We start from the raw sequence: 19,575 nt of genomic DNA, 5'->3' as shown, positions 1-19,575 counted from the left end.
GACTTTTATGTCATACGGTACATAAAATTAAAGGGCAGTTAGAGGGAAATTTTCCATTGGTGAAATGTTATTGTGGCTTGCAGAGTAATAATATACGAAATAAATATCCAGCACAAACTTTAAACTTTTCTGTCAGCCTTCAACGAAACTCATATAATTTAGAGTTTCAGATCTGTATATTAAGTCAGTTACTGCATGAAACGTATAACGAAAAGGTGTGCGATAGTGATAGTGACATGATATTGCTCTAAATAGGGCAGTTCTTTATCAGTTATTGCATGTAAGTTTACTTGGTATTATTCATTGTTAATGTAATAATAAATGTATGATGTTTTAGGTCTGTGATAAAGGACCAAGTATTACAAAGTAAACAAATGGGGCGAAGAGAAAATAAACATGTTAACTTTGAGGGAAGAGTGCCATTTGACCTTCTATTGGTAAGTGTTACATATCAGCTATTTTTTTTTATTAAGAATTCATAATATATAGTAATCAAACGAGTGAATGCTGCTCTTAAAAGGAGTTTAAAATCGACAGTGCACAGTATTTATCATTTTCACTGCAAAACTGTCAACACAACCTTTTCAATATGTTTCACAACAAGTTAAGGCTGGTTCACAATAAACCAGGAATGAGAACCAGAATGAAAACGAGAAGCAGAGAACGTGGATATGAAAATTTTTGATTCACAATAAACCGAGAATGTAGACGACTATGCATATCGATATGTATGTCAATAACAATATGTAAAGTCGATTTACGCATTCCGATGTTATTTGTGTATAATTGACAAATGGCGTTCTCTCATGAGTACAAGGCAGCCAACATAAACACAGGTTAACCGACTTCGAAATTTTAACTGAAACATTTCATTAGGTACGGTACTATAAATATGCCCATGCATCTTTATTATCACAACCTATTTTAAGTCTACCATAACGTAAAATAATTAGAGAAGAAACATTTATAATAGAACAAAAATGAACACAAAGTAGTTATTGAATTGAAGCATGAATATGTAGAGTGTAATACAACCAATACAGTAGTAAAATATGATTCGCTTCCGATCGGTGTTCAAAGAGCAGCTATTGAAAGCCACGTATTCTCCTTCATTTTCTCATCTTTATACGAGGCGTGCCGCTTATCGTAAACGTGAGGATTTTCCTCAACACTCAATATTAGAATCTCATCAAATGAAACTTGCTCCATGATGCACAGCACAGAACAAAATAATGCATAGGTTATAACACGTTCTTCTTGCTACAAAATATATGACGACAAAATAGCTTTTAGATGGCAATAGACTGAATCTAGTGGGCTGTGATCGGAAACGTGTACGCCAAAGTTGAAACTTGGCCAACTCTCCATTCCCGATCCCGGGCTCCGGCAAGCTTTTCGTTAATTGTGAATGCTCACATTTAAATGTACACATTTTAACAATTTTACCATTTTCGTTTTCGTTCCGATTCTCGTTTCCGGTTTATTGTGAACCAGCCTTTAACTTAAATTTCATATTGTGTCGGCGTCATAAGTTTGGGGCAGGGGGAGTTCAAAGGTACCTTCCCCCTCCCACCTAGCATATGCCCCTGTCCAGTTACTAGTCTGCTGTTTTTCTTGGAGAATTAGGAATCAAAGTTATTTTAAATTGTGCACCAAGATTTATTCTCACCAATCTGTTATTATTATTTAATATTGTTCATTTATAATGTTTCTGTATTAATAATTTTGTTAAATACGAAATATTTCTTATATTGTGGTTCCTTTCTTTGCCAAAAAGTCTTATATTTTAATTTCCTTCCAATCCAAAATGAGAAGGTACCTATTGTAAAGCAACAATTTTTGTCTGTTTTTGTAGAAACTTATTTTTTTAGACTTGGATATAGATTTCTCTCACTCTCTTGTTCTGATTTTAATGAAACGATAGTCTGAATTGCAGATTTTGAATCACAAAACAAGACTCCTCTGGTAAATTAATTTATTCTGTAAATTATTTGTTGTACATCAGTACTAATAGCTTCTAATTAACCATCGTAGTGTGTAGAGTGTTCTTCTAGTGTAAGGCAAAGGCAAAAACGATCACAACAAGTATCTACTCTAGCAATATTATTTTCTTGTTTTGTATAAATTTGTAATGACTCTGACTTTGGATATAATTTCTAATACTAGTAATTAAATTATTTCTGTATTCGTGTTTTCTTTATATTTTTTAAAAGTTTAAGAAAAATGTATTCAAGTGGGGATCAAGATGTTAACATTTTTTCTGGAATGATGGAGTATTATAATCTTTTTTGTAAAAATTTTTTACTATTTGAATAAACCCAGACTGTGTTGTTAATTTTTTTTGTGTTGGTCGATAATTATCATGTGGCAGACTAATTTCTCAAATAGTAAAATAACAATTTTTTAAATTTCGTATAAAATAGGATAATTTTCTGTAATAGTTTGCATGGCTGTTATAGGTGTTGATTTTGCAGCTCCAGTGATTATTTTAAGAGTTTGCTTTTGAACAGTTTCTAATTTTTGTAACTGTGTTGGAGATGTTGGAATAAAGTATTGTTGTGGCATTTAATCAATTAATCAGTCAATTTCTATTTTAAGATTAATCGATCAAAATATTTAATCAAATAATTGAGTCAATTAAAATTAATCTATTGTACTTTATATTAATTATTATTTTGTTAATTCAGACTCAGAGTAAAAATTCCGAAAATATTCGTCTCTCAGATATTGCTTACTTCGAACGTGATAATACCATTATTTTGTAACTGCAAAGCAGGTAGCATAGGGCAAATCTTTGCACAAACACTTCAGAAAGAGATTAAGATATGAGGACAGTGACCTGGTCTACCCCTATTGAAAGTTTAAACACAATGCAAAACTGTTATTAAGTTTGTCAGCTCGTCTTCCTAGCATATGAAATACATACTTTTCTGGAATTCGCCCCTCTCATCCCTTAGCCATGGCTACACTGTGTGCAAGTGAGAGAGTAACTATTTTCTTCTTTCTAAAATTTTGTAACCCGATTACAATAGTCTGCTATTCTGTTGCAGTTTCTTTACTGAGTTTCTAGCTGAAGCTTGTGTGTTTAGTTTGCTAAAGAAAAAATTCAGATTTCTGTGGCTGTGAAAAAAGTGAAAACTCCATTATGTCATAGGCCTATGAGAATTTGAGAAGTAAACTCAGTGAAATGTTTGAATTTAAATTGAATGATCGTGGAGGAGTGCTTGACAGAATAAAAAAATTTCGTGTTTAGTGATGCAGGAAACATTGTTACTAAACATAGAGCAGCACTTAATTCGGAGCATGTGAATACACTCACGTTTAAAATCATGGATGAAGCAGTATTAACTAGGTGAGTCTTCATAATTCTTTTATTGACACAATAAATTAGAAGTCTACATAATAATTATGTTAGTAAATAACTAAAATAGTATTGTTTTGTAATACAATGATACATATATACTACATTTTATCCTTATGCTTATCACCAAACACAAATTAAATTTAACAATAATTGTGTATTACGGTATATTAAAACTTTTTTCAAATCGATCAAAGCTCGATTAATGGATTAAATTCAAATCGTTAATCGATTAAATAATTTGATTGTTCGACAGCGTTAGAATAAAGGCTTCCCTTCCATACAAGGTAGAGATTTAATATAAGATCTGTATGTAGTGTTTAATATTGACCTTGAACATCTCCAAGTGGTAGTTGCTAAACTCAATATATTTAATCTCTGTCTTGCTTTTCAGTTACTTTGTTTATGTGATTTTTCCATGTTAGTCTGTGATCAAAACGTACTTCTAATATTACAAATTCAAAATATATTTTCACAAAATTATAATATGTTTTTAAGTACCGGTACTCTAATTTTAAATTTATAATTTTCTTATAGAGGGGAAAGGAACTAGCCACCCTACCCCATTATCTCCTGACTTGGTTGCCTCATGAGTGATGCCTTATTGGCTGAAACCTGTCATCGGACAGTTGATTAAACAAGCGACAATTTTCATACGCACATAATTAGCATTTCTATAAGCTTACTTTCAATAGAAATCAGTGCGTACTGTCAATCACAAACATTTGGAATAAGTTTGGAATTTCGCTAAGACAGATTGTGAATTCGCATATCATTTAAAAATGTATTCTTTAAAAGCAAGATTTTCCTTAAAGTGGGGAATTAGTTCCATTATTTTTAAAGTAGTTCTGCCATGATTTTTTATCATTCTTTAAAAACAGGAATCTTAAAACAAGGTTTTACTGTAACCTGTTTCTTAACAGCCATGTAGTTACATGTTACTAATTCTGAATTTTTTTTAAATGTTATTAATTCTAAGTTTTTGTTGTAGGTTCTGGTTCGAGATTACAAATTGCGTTCCTACACACTGAATGCTGTTAGTTACCACTTTTTGAATGAGCAAAAGGAAGATGTTCAGCACACTATCATAACAGACCTACAGAATGGGAACTCACAAACCAGGCGAAGGTGAGTTGATGTAGTAAAGCTGCATTGTAAGCTTCAACTTAACTTTATCGTGGCCTTTGTATGTGAGTATTTAACTCATCATACTGATGAAAATTGTTGGTAGTGACTAGTGTATGACAGATTGCCTGTATAAAAGAATTGTGACGTCTTTGTAGAAAAGGAATAAATCATGTCATGATAAAAATGTGATGAAATCTCGAATAATTTTTCGTCAGAGACAGGGTTGATTGATTTAAATCAAAATGAAAAAGGAATTGGTTGGGTCACTGGCTGAGAAGAAACTGCCTACTGAAGGATGCCCTGGAAGGAATGATGAACGGGAGAAGGGTTCAGGACAGAAGAAGATATCAGATGATAGACAACTTTAAGATATGTGGATCATATGCGGAGACAAAGAGGAAGGCAGCAAATAGGAAAGATTGGGGAATGCTGGGTTTGCAGTGAAAGACCTGCCCATGGGCAGAACACTTATGTATGTATGTATAATGCTTGTTTTGATATTGGTACTCCCGAATTCCAGAGATGGATAGTTGTGTATATATTTTGATATTCAAAGGAAGTAAGTCATATAGCTGTATGCAAAATGGAACATTGATCTCACCTTATCACAAAATGTAAATTTTGGATATACTTCCTTCTAGCTTCTCAGGTAAGATAATATTTAAACCGAACATGTTATCAAGAACATGAAAAGATGAAAAGCCTCAGGAGAAGATGGACTTACGATCGATATCCTGAAAGAAACTAAAGAAGAGGTAGATGAAATACTGACCAAATTATTTACCAATTATTTAGATATGTCTGAAGACGAAGAATGCATCTTAGAAGAATTGGGAAATTATAGAGCAATTATTGCTCTCTTAGCAGTACATATTATATAAATTGTTAATGCAAATAATTACCAGAAGATTAGAGACATTAAATTTTCCTCAAGAGAAATAAAAAGTCATAGATCTAGATTCATTTTCCGGGCTGAGAGGCCGTGGTCTGTTATTTGGTTTTCTACCAGACGTTTCGTCTGCAACTGCAGCAGACATCTTCAGTAGAGTGGTATCCGAGGTCGCAAAACTCTTCTTGGCGTACCTGCAGCAACTGATCCTGTGGCTGGTTGTGCGGGCATATTTATAGTGCAACTAGTGGGCCAAGGCCTGTTGTCTCTGTGGTCTGCGCCGCTTTGTTCACTGCTCCTGTTCTGGGTTCCGTCCTTCTGTTGTTAGTGGCTTCTTATCTGTTCTGTTTAGGACCGGGTACCAACATTTGTGTAGCTTTACACCTTCTTCCTTGCGATTAAAGTGCAAAATCTATAAACATGACAACAACTTTAATCGCAAGGAAGAAGGCGTAAAGCTAAACAAATGTTGGTACCCGGTCCTAAACAGAACAGATAAGCCACTACAACAGAAGGACTTAACCCAGAACAGGAGCAGTGAACAAAGCGGCGCGGACCACAGCGACAACAGGCCTCAGCCCGCTAGTTGCACTATAAATACGCCCGCACAACCAGCCACAGGATCAGTTGCCGCAGGTATGGCGAGAAGAGTTTTGCGACCTCAGATACCATTCACCTGAAGATGTCTGCTGCAGTTGCAGGCGAAACGTCTGGTAGAAAATCAACCAACAGACCATGGCCTCTCAGCCCGGAAAATGAATCTAGATTTATAGACTCCGGCCGTGAAAGCCTACACTACAAGATTAAAAAGCCATATTTCAAAATGGATACAATACTATGAATCACATTCAGACAGTAAGGTCAGTTATTGAAATAATCAAGGAATATGAAGTGCCACTTTGCATTGGATTTATTAATTATAAAAAGGTATTCGAAAAGGAAAGTATTCTATCAGTACATTCTATTAGTTCTCATGGTTCTGATATATGATCTCTTACTAAGAGGTCACAGACAACATAAAGGAGTATGGAGAGATGCATGTTAGGCATTACGAGGAGAAACCACAAATGAACCAACCGATCAGAGAACAAACAAAGGGCTACTGGCGTAGCTCAGTTGGTTAAGGTGCTTGCCTGCCAATCCGTAGTTATGCTCAGGTGAGGGTTCGATTTCCTCTTGGGTTGATTATCTGGTTGGGTTTTTTCCCCTGAGATTCTTCTTAACCATAAGGCAAATGTCAGGTAATCTATGACAAATTCTCATCTCGCTATCACCAATCCCATTGATGCTAAATAACTTAGTAGTTGATACAGCATAGTTAAATAACCAAGGAAAAAAAAAGACAAAAGGGAAGACATCATAATAAAAATTAAAGATCTTAAATAAAATTGGGCAGGTTATCTAAGAAGTAGAACAGATAAGGGATGGTCAACAGAAATTCTTCATTGGATTCAAGGGATGTCAAGAGACCAAGAAAATGACCACTCATTGCATGGACAGATGAAATCAAAGCTGTTATTGGAGTCCAATAGGAAAACAAGGCTTTAGATAAGAAAAATTGGAAGAGACTTGGGGGAACCTTCATCCTTCAGTGGACTGACAGTTGATGATGATGATGATGATGATGATGATGATGCATGTATTTATTAATGCTACAATTGGGTATACACCTGGTGGCAGTGATATACAATAACATTACAATAATTATATCAATAAAATTTACAATAATTACAGCAGTAAAAAAATAAAATATAGTAGAACCTCTATTATCCGTGGTAATGAAGGGGGTGGGCCAAACGGTTAATTGAAAAAATTGGATAATCCATACCATAAAAGATTTTTGTAAATTTAATGAATAATACTTGCACTTTGGTAATTTCTTCTATGGCCTTGTATTTAACATGCTAGATAGTGGATCACAAGTTCACTAATTTAAGTCTCGTAGTGAGGCAAGAAATCTCCTTGTAATGGCTGTCTGTGGAAAGATATGAATAGTGGAGGTCTCGTGTTGTATATTTACATACTTTATACACTTCAAACTCATATTCTGTTGCGCGATGAACCATGGTTTTTCTTTCCCCAAACCACTCAGTTATTTACGCTTTTTTTTCGATACTTAGCACAAGACGATTTCTTTTGACACCCGTAGAAGACATTTTATATAGAAGTTATGCAGTACGACACAATTCAAACAGGATTTACCGTAGAGAAAAGGCTTGTAATAACACTCTCTAAAAAAATAACATGATAATACAATGTACAGTAGGCCTACTTCATATATTTCTGCAGAAAATAGCGAGATAAAGACAGTCGGATAATCCACCAATCGGTTAAAAGGATGACGGATAATCGGGATTCTACTGTAAACTTAAATTTACTTCTAACTATAAATAAATATATCCAATAAACCTAGGTCTATAAATAAAAACTATGCTATAATAAAGCCTACATTAAGCAAAAGTAAACCTAACTTATAAGTACTTCTATTACACCCAACTATTACCAACTTAAGTAATTACATATCAACTTAATTATATATCAACTTGAAACTTTAAACTATTCGTATCTTTGTTATATTTAAACTGTTAAAGAAATGTCCAATGATACTGTCGACATACTCGTGAAAATTGATGATGATGATGATGATGATGTATATAGCATGTGGTGTGATATTTGCAGACTTGCTGTGTACTGCCTGAAAGATGCGTACCTTCCACTCAGACTGCTGGACAAGTTGATGTGCATTATCAATTATATGGAAATGGCACGTGTTACTGGTGTGTCACTGTCCAGTCTGCTAACCAGAGGACAACAGATTAAAGTCGTGTCACAGCTGCTGAGAAAGGTATGGTATGTTATTTATTTATTATCCTTTCCAATGTGTGTGCCATTTCTCATAATAAGCATGAGCTTTTGTTCATTTGTCATCTTTCTAATTTTTAAAATGAATAATAACTTTTTCTTCTTCTGCACCTCGTTTTTATTATCACTGTCATTCCCCATCATTTCCTCTTCATTGCTTTCTTCTTTCTCATTCTCTTCTTAAACTTACTACTACTACTACTACTGCTGCTGCTACTGCTGCTGCTGCTGCCGCTGCCGCCGCCGCCGATATCATTGTGTCATGATGAGTAGGCCGAGACACAAAAAACTAAGTACGTAAAAGTAAAATAGGCAAAAATATATTGAAAATAGGAATAATATGCAATAAAATATGAATGTAGAAAATATAGGTAGCTTTTATTCTAATATTAATAATTAATAATTTATTTATTTAATCTGGCAGAGCTAAGGCCAGTAGTCCTTCTCTTCCTCCCAGCCAGACTCTGATTCTAATTGAATGCAATTGCTTACATAATTATTACATTAATATCTAGACCATAAGACAACATGAAAGTAAATAATGAAAGTTGGATAAGTAATGTTAGTGTGACAATAATAAACATTGGTAAGAAATAGTTATAATAATAATAATGAGATAATTTAGATATTTATCTGTGATATACATATATATATATATATATATATATAAAACCATTAAACATTGAGAAACCTGAAACAGCTATTATTGTTAACAAGAATTGTTAGAAAAATATTTCGTTAGCCTATTCTTAAATTGGTTTGATGTCTGACAGTCCCTGACATTACTCGGTAGGGAATTCCAAAGCCAAGGAACAGCCACAGTGAAGGCATACCACAAAGCCTTAATTGACACAATACTGTAATTTCAATAAACATTTTAAGTAAATAAATTCATATCTTTGAAAAAAATTAATAAATACCAGCAGTTTCTGTGTTCAGTAGCAGGAGTTGCATGTAAAGATAAAATTTAGTAAGAAGTGAAGAAATCAGAAGTAAATTAAACACCAAAAAGTATTGGATGAATATAATTGGAAACAGCATGTGGAAAAGATGCCTCCGTAACTTCATCCATGTCAAGCTTTTCACTGCCATCCTGAAGGATGAAGAGATTGAGCAGGCCCAGAACTAGATGTAAATACAGTGAAATGCCAGTATAACGAACTCGAGTGAAATTTTGTTAAACCGAAAATTGATTAAATTTGCCTACAAATTGTGTCCCATATTATGGAATAACAGATTCTATACTTGGGTTAGGTTTACTGCATATCCATATTATATTGCAACTTCAAATAAGAATTAGTACCATAATGATAATTATGCATATTCGACGCCTGAATAATTCTTGCATGAGATGGCGCCACTTTTATTTTTTTCCGTGATATGACACAAAGTCACCCCCAACTGACGGTACCTAAAAATCCACTCCCTGTTATTAACACTGTTGGTTTTCAGGCTAAGGAAAAGGGCTACTTGATCCCAGCTTACGGTGGTGGTGTTCAGGAAGAACAATTTGAAGGTGCGACTGTTATTGAGCCCAAGAAGGGCTATTATGCAGATCCAATTGCCACGCTCGACTTCAGCTCTCTGTACCCTAGCATCATGATGGCACACAATCTGTGTTACACCACTCTTCTGCAGCCGTCAGCTCGTGAGCGATTGAAGTGAGTATTCACTTGTAGAATTTTGATTGTCCTCTGAAGACTAGAACCCTAATGATTCATGCGTAGTAACTGGCAATAAATGTAACTTGAGAGATATAAACAGAAATACTAGTCCTCTACGTTGTGAGTTGGAAATAAAGCTAACAACTCCAATGTTACCCAAAGAAAATTCCCAGACAGGTCAAGAGAAACAATTAATACAGTATGATACTTGTACTATGGTAAATTGCAATTTACACAGGCTGCATTGTGATGCCCAGGTAGTGCCATGTGCAAAAACCTGAAGTAGTGTATCATACAGTATATAGTTTTTTTTTAGTTGGTAATTTAACGACGCTGTATCAACTACGAAGTTATTTAGCATCGAAATTGGTATTTAACTAGATGAGGCCGAGGATTCCCCATAGATTACCTGGCATTCACCTTACAGTTGGGGAAAACCTCGGAAAAAAACCCAACCAGGTAATCAGCCCAAGTGGGAATTGAACCCGTGCCCGAGTGCAACTTCAGACCGGCAGCAAGCCACGCCGGTGGCTCAGTATATAATATATAGAACCGTAGATGTCCTAGTATTTCTCCCCAACCGTTAGCCCCAGACATAGGTAGGATCAAGTTAAAGTGATGTAATTTAACTCAAATTACATTATTCTGAAATATTTTACATTCATCCTGGAACATTCTGTATAATTGCTAAGAGGGAGGGGTCAGTATTTGGTGCTTTTAAAATAAAGATGTACGAGAATCTATTTTATATGCACAAATTATTACTTTTCTTTTTTAAAATAATATTTTTCATAACCTTGTTTTAATATTACAATGTTTTACATACATATAGATATTTGTATGTAATGTGATTCAGAAATTCGGCGACAGACAAACTCTGTTATTAGTGCAGATAGCAAAAAATGTAAAGAGGGGAAAGTTATTGGAAATATGTAGTTTTCAATGTAATGTCCTCGAATTTTCAACGATCGTTGAGGCTGTATACTAGTACCACACACCCACCAGTCCCAATACTGCCAAATTAGTGACTTTTTTTGCTAGTTCTAGCGGATTTTAGATGCATAATATTACTTAATGGAGAAAAATACTTGATATGCAGAGTTTAGTAATTTAACTTCTCACAGTGCAAAGAAACATTGATAGCATAAGAATTGAAGGGTTCAGAGCCATAATGGGCCAAGCGCCATTTATTAAAAACAGAGAAAGCAAGGGTTAAGTTAAGTGAATACCATAGTTTAATGAAGATTGACATATAATTTAGTTTTAATGTATATACTTTATATTACTTGCTATATGTTTCCATTGAATTACGGTGATAACTTCATTTTAACCCTCGTTTTCTATGGTTTTAGGAAATGGCGCTTGGCCCACTGTGATTCTGAACCCTTCAATTCAGAGGAATTTCATTCTTGCCTGGTCGTTTTCCCTGGACAATTGGCAACACTGCTAATTATCATCATTTCGTAATTGAGTCAATACACTAAGGTGATTACAATAATGTATTTGCCCCCTATAAGGACTAAACATGTGCAAGAGGGCATTTTCCATTCTCATTGAGACTTGTACCAATGTACAGTGTCAACAGTACATTCTGCGTTGAAAATTCTAGCACGTTAGATTCAAAACTTCAGTCATATTTTAGACAGCTTTCCCCTCTTTTCATTTTTCGCTATCTGCACTAATAATAGAGTCTTCTGAATCAACCTCTTGTATATGTATATATATCCATTATTCTTGCAGTGGATTCTTCATATATATATATATATATATATATATATATACTTACTTACAAATGGCTTTTAAGGAACCCGAAGGTTCATTGCCACCCTCACATAAGCCCGCCATCAGTCCCTATCCTGTGCAAGATTAATCCAGTCTCTATCATCATATCCCACCTCCCTCAAATCCATTTTAATATTATCCTCCCATCTACGTCTCGGCCTCCCTAAAGGTCTTTTTCCCTCTGGTCTCCCAACTAACACTCTATATGCATTTCTGGATTCGCCCATACATGCTACATGCCCTGCTCATCTCAAACGTCTGGATTTAATGTTCCTAATTATGTCAGGTGAAGAATACAATGCGTGCAGTTCTGTGTTGTGTAACTTTCTCCATTTTCCTGTAACTTCATCCGGCATAGCTCCAAATATTTTCCTAAGCACCTTATTCTCAAACACCCTTAACCTATGTTCCTCTCTCAGAGTGAGAGTCCAAGTTTCACAACCATACAGAAGAACCGGTAATATAACTGTTTTATAAATTCTAACTTTCAGATTTTTGGACAGCAGACTAGATGATAAGAGCTTCTCAACCGAGTAATAACACGCATTTCCCATATTTATTCTGCGTTTAATTTCCTCCCGAGTGTCATTTAGATTTGTTACTGTTGCTCCAAGATATTTGAATTTTTCCACCTCTTCCAAGGATAAATCTCCAATTTTTATATTTCCATTTCGTACAATATTCTGGTCATGAGACATAATCATATACTTTGTCTTTTCGGGATTTACTTCCAAACCAATCGCTTTACTTGCTTCAAGTAAAATTTCTGTGTTTTCCCTAATCGTTTGTGTATTTTCTCCTAACATATTTACGTCATCCGCATAGACAAGAAGCTGATGTAACCCATTCAATTCCAAACCCTGCCTGTTATCCTGAACTTTCCTAATGGCATATTCTAAAGCGAAGTTAAAAAGTAAAGGTGATAGTGCATCTCCCTGCTTTAGCCCGCAGTGAATTGGAAAAGCATCAGATAGAATCTGACCTATATATATATATATATAATATAATATATAATATAATATAATTAACATATTTGTTCTTGTTGCAGTTTGACACCAGATGAGTATGTGAAGACACCTGCGTCATATTACTTTGTAAATAAATCAGTCCGCAAAGGCTTACTACCTGAGATTTTAGAAAATCTGCTAGGAGCCAGGAAGAAAGCTAAAGCAGATCTGAAAGAAGAGAAAGATCCTTTCAAACAGAAGGTGTTGGATGGCAGACAGCTCGCTCTGAAAATAAGTGCCAATTCCGTATATGGCTTCACAGGTGCTCAAGTAGGGAAGCTTCCTTGTTTGGAGATATCTGGTGTAAGTGGAATAAGTTTAAATAACTGCTTGTTATAAATACATTTCATTACTTTATCTGCAATAATTCGGTTTTCATTATGTTCCTTCATGCTTCTGTGTATAAATATTGTCAAAAAATGGGTTTTCCTCCAAATACAAATTATTATCATACTCACTAGATTCAATTCGACGTAAATCATGAAGCAAGTCAGTATCTCTATATCGATTGCGACTTTAAAATTAAAATTTAGTGATGAATATAGACTAATAATACACAGTGAAAATTGTTTAGGTCCCAAAAGTTGTAAATGTCCACCATTGAAAGAAGCCACGTATGTGAAATATCTGGGTATCATTATTGATCGGAATTTAAAATGGTCTCATCACATTACTTATCTTTGTAAGAAGATTCGTAAAACAATTTATAAATTCGTTAATCTTCGATGCTACTTACCTATTAGAGTTCTATGAAATGTTTATTTGGCCATTATTCAGTCTATCATTCAATATGGTATAATTGTTTGGGGTGGAAGTACAAAAATTAATCTTAGTCCGTTAAATTTACTACAAAAACGAATAATTAAAATTTGTTTGAAGAAACGTTTTGATTATTCAACTAAATTAATTTATTCTGAATTTAATGTATTTAATATTGAACAAATTTATAAGTATATGCAGTTAAAATTTTATCATAAAAATCTTAATAAGTTTATATTACAGACACAGTATGACACAAAACTAAATATTAATTCAACATTAGTAGAACCTAAATGTCTCACATCTGCTGGTCTAAAGCAAAGCATTAATTTTGGCCCTCGGTTGTACAATGCTTTAGCTAAATTACACCCAGAACTTCTAACATGTAATCCACTAACATATAACAAGAAAATTAGAAACGTGTTAATATCTTCAATTTGATTAAATAAATTTATAGCCTATGTGTATGAATTAATCAACCAATATTATATTTGTATTCTATAATTTTGAAAAAAAAAAAAAAAATATATATATATATATATATATTGTCCTACTTTTCACGTGCGATATTATTCTTCTCTAGTGTTAATATTATATTATATAATTCCATTGCCGCTGAAATTTAAATTTTAGTTCCTATTTCATTTTATTTATTTATTTTTTTTTCTATATTTCTCTTATATTAATATTATATTATATAATTTCTGTAACTGTAATTTTAATTTTATTTCCTATTTTATTTTATTTTATATTCTCTTATAGGCCTATTAATATTATATCTGAACTGCGACCGAACACGAGCGCTGCTCATTCAGTCTCAAATTTTGTTAATACTACTGTATCTCCTTTTTTATATTGATTGTATTATTTTATTTCTATTTCTCTTGTTTGTAATTATATTCTTTATTCTGTATATTTAAATTTAAATAAATATATAAATAAACTTTCGTGAGTGGCGTCTGCCACCATTGCCTTTTGTTTTTTAACTTTCTTTTTGTTAAACTGTCCATCATAATAGTAATAATAATAACAACTACACTTGCTATAATTATATCTTTGTCTGCTATTACTGCGGATAAACAGCGAACACGAATGTTCTCTGACCATTTGCTGATGATTTGTATGTTGCTTAAAACAGTGAACAAACAATGAAGTTTTGCTTCATCATTTGTTCATTCGCTACGTGTGTACGCATCTTTACATGGCATATTTCAAAGAATTCACAACATCTGTGTAACATTTAGAAAACATGTTTTCAAAATTAATTTTTCAGTAGCACTATGATTCCATTAAAACTTGCTTTTAATTCTATGATGTTATCTTTGTTTCAGAGTGTAACAGCATATGGAAGAACCATGATAGAACAGACGAAACAGGAAGTGGAACAACACTACAACATCTCAAATGGCTATGAACATGATGCACAGGTGTGAAGCAAACGAGTTTTGTTGTAACTCATTTACTACTTTCCTGGTTAAAAATGATAAGAACAGTAAAACCCCAATTTTTTTGTCTTAAAAGTAACATATTGTCACTGTGCCTCCAAATTGGCATTGTCAGACTCTAAGTAACATTTAAATCTTCAATCTCCTTAATGTATCCAGCTGTTTGCTGACAACATAAAGTCCACTGTAGTCTATTCAGTTGTTTTTCACGAGAAATGAGGGGTATTTTGATCGGTGTTCATTATAGATGCCTGTTGCTAGTAGACAGAAGTGGGGTGTAGTCAATATATACTGCAGGCCTGTGTCTTCTGCAACTGGTACTGATGATTTTAATTCACTTCTTTTTTGGTTTATGGATGGACAGTATAGAAGAATGTGTTCCAGATCTTCATCATGATTATTACACCACAGACAAGTAGGATTATCAGAAATGTGAAATCGGTGTAGGTACAATTGAGTAATTATTCCAATTCAGAAACAACTAAGTAAACTAAAAGAACTCCAAAAGGAAATAACATTTCAATGGATACCTAGTCATTGTGGTATACCTGGAAACGAGAAAGTCGATAATATTGCAAAACAGGCAACATATTTGCAACCAAGACCTCTTCAAGTGATATCTCTATCCAATGCTTTTGCTTCAGTAAAGTCTCATTTTACAAACCTATGGATCAACAATTGGCTGTCTTCTGACAAAGGAAAAATTTTACAGTCTGTACAAAAGAAACCAAATGACCTGGAAATGTAACATTTAAGGTTGTAGACTCTGTTGTAGACAGGTTAAACCAATCAGAAAGAGATATTTTGAACTTGCAGCACATTTGTGTTAAAAAACAATTTTGGACTATTAAAAAATTGAGGTACATTAAGTACATTCCTTTGTTAATAAATATCCATACTTGCTAGGCAAGTACATTTCTGGGGCATTGTGTATTAGAATTTTGTCAAATATTACTTGTCTATGTTATATGGAGCGATTTGTAGTAGACAATTTGTGTATTTTATTGACTGGAAATAATGAAAATTCAATTTAGTTTAAATCTCTATTTAAGGTAAAAAAAAAAAAGTCCTCTGAAATAGGGTTTTACTGTACTTTATTCTAGTTGTCATGATTAAGGTCACTATTCCACTGTTTGTTTGTATAATTTGTTTTGCTTGGTCGACATGCTGATGTGTTTTTGTTCTGGTAGTGTTATTCAACATCATTTTATTCTTCTGGTTTCATGACTGCTGATGCCGTCTTCCAGAAACCAAACGCCAATCCTCCCTGTCCATCCACTGCTCTGGTGTCAAATTCCTGGAAGTCATGGCAGTCTTTACCCCTTCTTTCCACGTCTTTGCTGGCCGACCTCTTTTCCTTCTTTCTGTCAGTATCCATTCCATAATTTGTCGTGGTAGTCATTCCTCTGTCATTCTCTTTACATGTCCATACCATTGTAGTCTTTTCTTCTCTATAACGTCAATAATGTCTGGTTCTTCCTCTACTTTCATAATTTCTTTTATCTGTCTATTTCTTACTCTTTCTTTTCTTGATTTCCCTGCTGATCTTCTTAAAACGTCCATTTCTGTAGCCAACATTTTATTTTATGCCATACTTCTGCACCATAGATAAGAATACTTTGAATTACTGTTTTATAAATTTGCAGTTTCCTGTTTCTTGTTATATCGTTCCACCAAAGAGAATTTAGAGCATTAATTGCTTTCTTTGTTTCGGAAATTCTATGTTCAATTTCTGTACTACTTTTCCCAAATTGATCTATTTTCGTCCCTAAATATGTACATTCTGTACTTGGTTCTATAATTTCTCCATTGTCTAGTTGCAATGGTTCTGTCTCCTCGCTAATACATAGATATTTAGTTTTCTTTATATTTGTCGTCAGTCCCCAACGTTCGTATTTCTTTTAATTTTCTTGTCATGTATTCTATGTGGTCATGATCTTGTGCAAGTATTACTTGGTCATCTGCATAATTGAATGAATACACATGATTGGTATTCCCATTTGTTGACATTTTCGCTTCCAGTTTCTTAGTTATTCAACATTCTAATGTTTAATTCCATTGCAGCAAATTCTTAGAAATTGTCATCTTCTAAATCTATTTAGCCCTTAAACTTAACTTTATCGTAATAAACAAATGTCTCATTAGTTGTTGTTCAAGCATCTTATTTAGTGAGGTATAAGGTTGGGCCTCACATATCCTGAATCTTACTAGCTTTTGACTTGTTACGACTAGAGTGTAAGTTAAGTTATGGCTCTGAATACAAATTCTGCGTTTCCTACCTACTAAAGCCAGATGTAAGTGAAAATGAAGTTGAAGTGATGTTCCTGAATATAGCCCATGGTGTCTGTATTAGCGAAGCATGACGAAACGTTTGGGTAAGCTGGGCTGAAGGCATAGTGATCTAGGCCGTGCTTTACGTTGCTAAAAGGTAAACAAAATGCGGAAACACTCCTGTTTTTAATTAACAAAATTCTAAATTGATCTTGTCTCTTCTTCGAAAATGTTTGAGAAAACTCAGCTTACCCTGTGGATGACAGAAATTTATGGACGAAGTTGTATCATAGCTGTAATGTGTCATGAGCTCTGATGACGAATAGCTAGCACGAAAATATCTATTCATGTACAAAACAAACACCTCTATAAAATTATTTTTATTGCAGGTTATTTATGGTGATACAGACTCCGTTATGGTGAAGTTTGGCGTGAAAACATTAGAAGAGGCCATGAAATTGGGAAGAGAGGCAGCTGATTGTGTTAGCGCCAAGTTTCCACACCCAATACGTTTAGAGTTTGAGAAGGTGTATTTCCCATATCTGCTCATAAGCAAGAAACGATATGCTGGGCTATATTTTACTCGTCCAGATAAGTACGACAAAATGGACTGCAAGGGAATTGAAACTGTGCGGCGGGACAACTCTCCACTTGTGGCCAACATGATGAACACCTGCTTGCAGAAACTGCTGATTGACAGGTGACTTATTTGATTGTGATCAATAGGCTTGTAATGTTGGGGACCGACAGGGTGCGTTACGGTGGTTTCATATTTACTATCCATTCACCAGTCATTACTGTAGCTTGCATAAACAGTGTACCTGCTGAATAATAATGTCGAAGTTTAAAGGTTCTCAGGCGCATATTTTTGCGGCGGAATTTGGTGAGGCACTGAAGATGTGAGTTGTTGTGCATTGTAATTGTATGGATCCTGAAGGAAAGGAGGAAACTCAAACCCACGAATAATTTTATGATAATTCTTCTGCATATAACGAAAGGTACTGTCAAGTAGGGTGAGTTCGGACAGTTTTGAGACACTTTTTTTATATAGTTTGTAAATAAAAAATGCAATAAATATAGAAATTACATAAATTGTGGGATATATGAGGGGGATCCAGGAAATAACGACCGTTTTGTTGTAATAATTAAAAAAATATATATTTATTTGAAAAAACAAAGTCTGTTACATAACTGAAGCTTCCTTTACTTCTCTACATAATCACCACCTACATTTAAACATTTGTCGTATCTGTTCACTAGCTTTAGAATTCCCATGTTATACTCCTCTGCCGCCAGTTCATTAAGCCAGGTGTTCACTGTCTTCTTCAACTCTTCATCACTTCCAAAACGCGTACCACCCAGAAAGTCTTTCAGCTTAGTGAAAAGGTGAAAATCGCTAGGAGCAAGGTCTGGACTATAGGGCGGACGATCAAAGATTTCCCAACCGAATTGATCCAGCAATTCTCGAGTTGAAGCAGCAGTGTGCGGGCAGGCGTTGTCGTGAAGAAGCACAACTCCTCTTGAAAGCATTCCTCGCCTCTTGTTTTGGATGGCTCGCCGTAGTTTTCGTAAAGTCTCACAATAATGATTTGCATTGATCGTAGTGCCTTTTGGCATGAAATCCAGCAAAAGAACCTTTGCGATCCCAAAAGACAGTAGCCATGACTTTTTGTGTTGAGAAAGTCTGTTTGAATTTTCTCGGTTTCTTGGGTGATGAGGGATGATGCCACTGACGTGAATGGTGTTTGGTCTCTGGGGTGTTGTGAGACACCCAGGTCTCATCACCAGTCACAATTTGATCAAGAAAAAGAAAGGCATCTCCATCTGTGTGATATCGCATCAAGAATGTCAATGCTGAGGCCATTCTCTGAGTTTTGTGTTGGTCACTCAGTTGCCGTGGAACCCATCGTGCACAGATTTTGTGGTAGCCAAGATGTTGTGACACAATTTCACCAAGCAAAGAACGAGAAATGTCAGGAAAGGCAATATGCAATTCGTCGAGTGATGTGCGCCTGTCTTGCAAGATTCTGTCGTTCACTTTAGTCTTCAGGTCTTCTGTGATGAGTGATGGGTGTCCGGGTCGAGTTTCATCGTGGACATTTGTTCGCCCATTGTTGAACATTTCGCACCATTTTCTCACATTTCTTTCATTCATTATAGTATCACCATACACTTCTTTCAATTGCCGGTAAATTTCTGCAGGTTTCAAATGTCGGGCATTCAAAAATCGAATCACACTCCTCACCTCACAGTCGGCAGGATTATCAATCACATTTTGAAGTAACACAAAATGCACAATGGCGACTTGTTGCAACCAGTACTCACAACATTATGAGAACACATGTTAAGGAAGCCAATTGACCTTCAAACAAGGAAGGGGAGTCAGCTGCACGGCGGGTATGCGCGA

General features: G+C 34.7%; 1 protein-coding gene across 2 annotated transcripts in view; it reads left to right on the top strand.

Moving 5' to 3' along the window:
* The window catches only part of PolD1 (DNA polymerase delta), a 52,199-nt gene that overhangs the window by 19,493 nt on the left and 13,131 nt on the right, over nucleotides 1–19,575 (top strand). For both annotated transcript variants that reach the window (XM_069831338.1, XM_069831339.1), the window contains 7 exons: nucleotides 338–437; nucleotides 4,353–4,489; nucleotides 8,058–8,223; nucleotides 9,693–9,901; nucleotides 12,735–12,996; nucleotides 14,784–14,879; nucleotides 17,558–17,868. In XM_069831338.1, coding sequence (XP_069687439.1) covers nucleotides 338–437; nucleotides 4,353–4,489; nucleotides 8,058–8,223; nucleotides 9,693–9,901; nucleotides 12,735–12,996; nucleotides 14,784–14,879; nucleotides 17,558–17,868 — 1,281 coding nt within the window. The remainder of the gene's footprint in view (nucleotides 1–337; nucleotides 438–4,352; nucleotides 4,490–8,057; nucleotides 8,224–9,692; nucleotides 9,902–12,734; nucleotides 12,997–14,783; nucleotides 14,880–17,557; nucleotides 17,869–19,575) is intronic.

This window comes from Periplaneta americana, chromosome 7 (genome assembly GCF_040183065.1).
Source record: "Periplaneta americana isolate PAMFEO1 chromosome 7, P.americana_PAMFEO1_priV1, whole genome shotgun sequence".
NCBI classification, from domain to species: Eukaryota; Metazoa; Arthropoda; class Insecta; order Blattodea; family Blattidae; genus Periplaneta; species Periplaneta americana.
The sequence above is the reverse complement of the archived record's forward strand: the minus strand, read 5'-3'. Positions and strand labels throughout refer to the sequence as shown.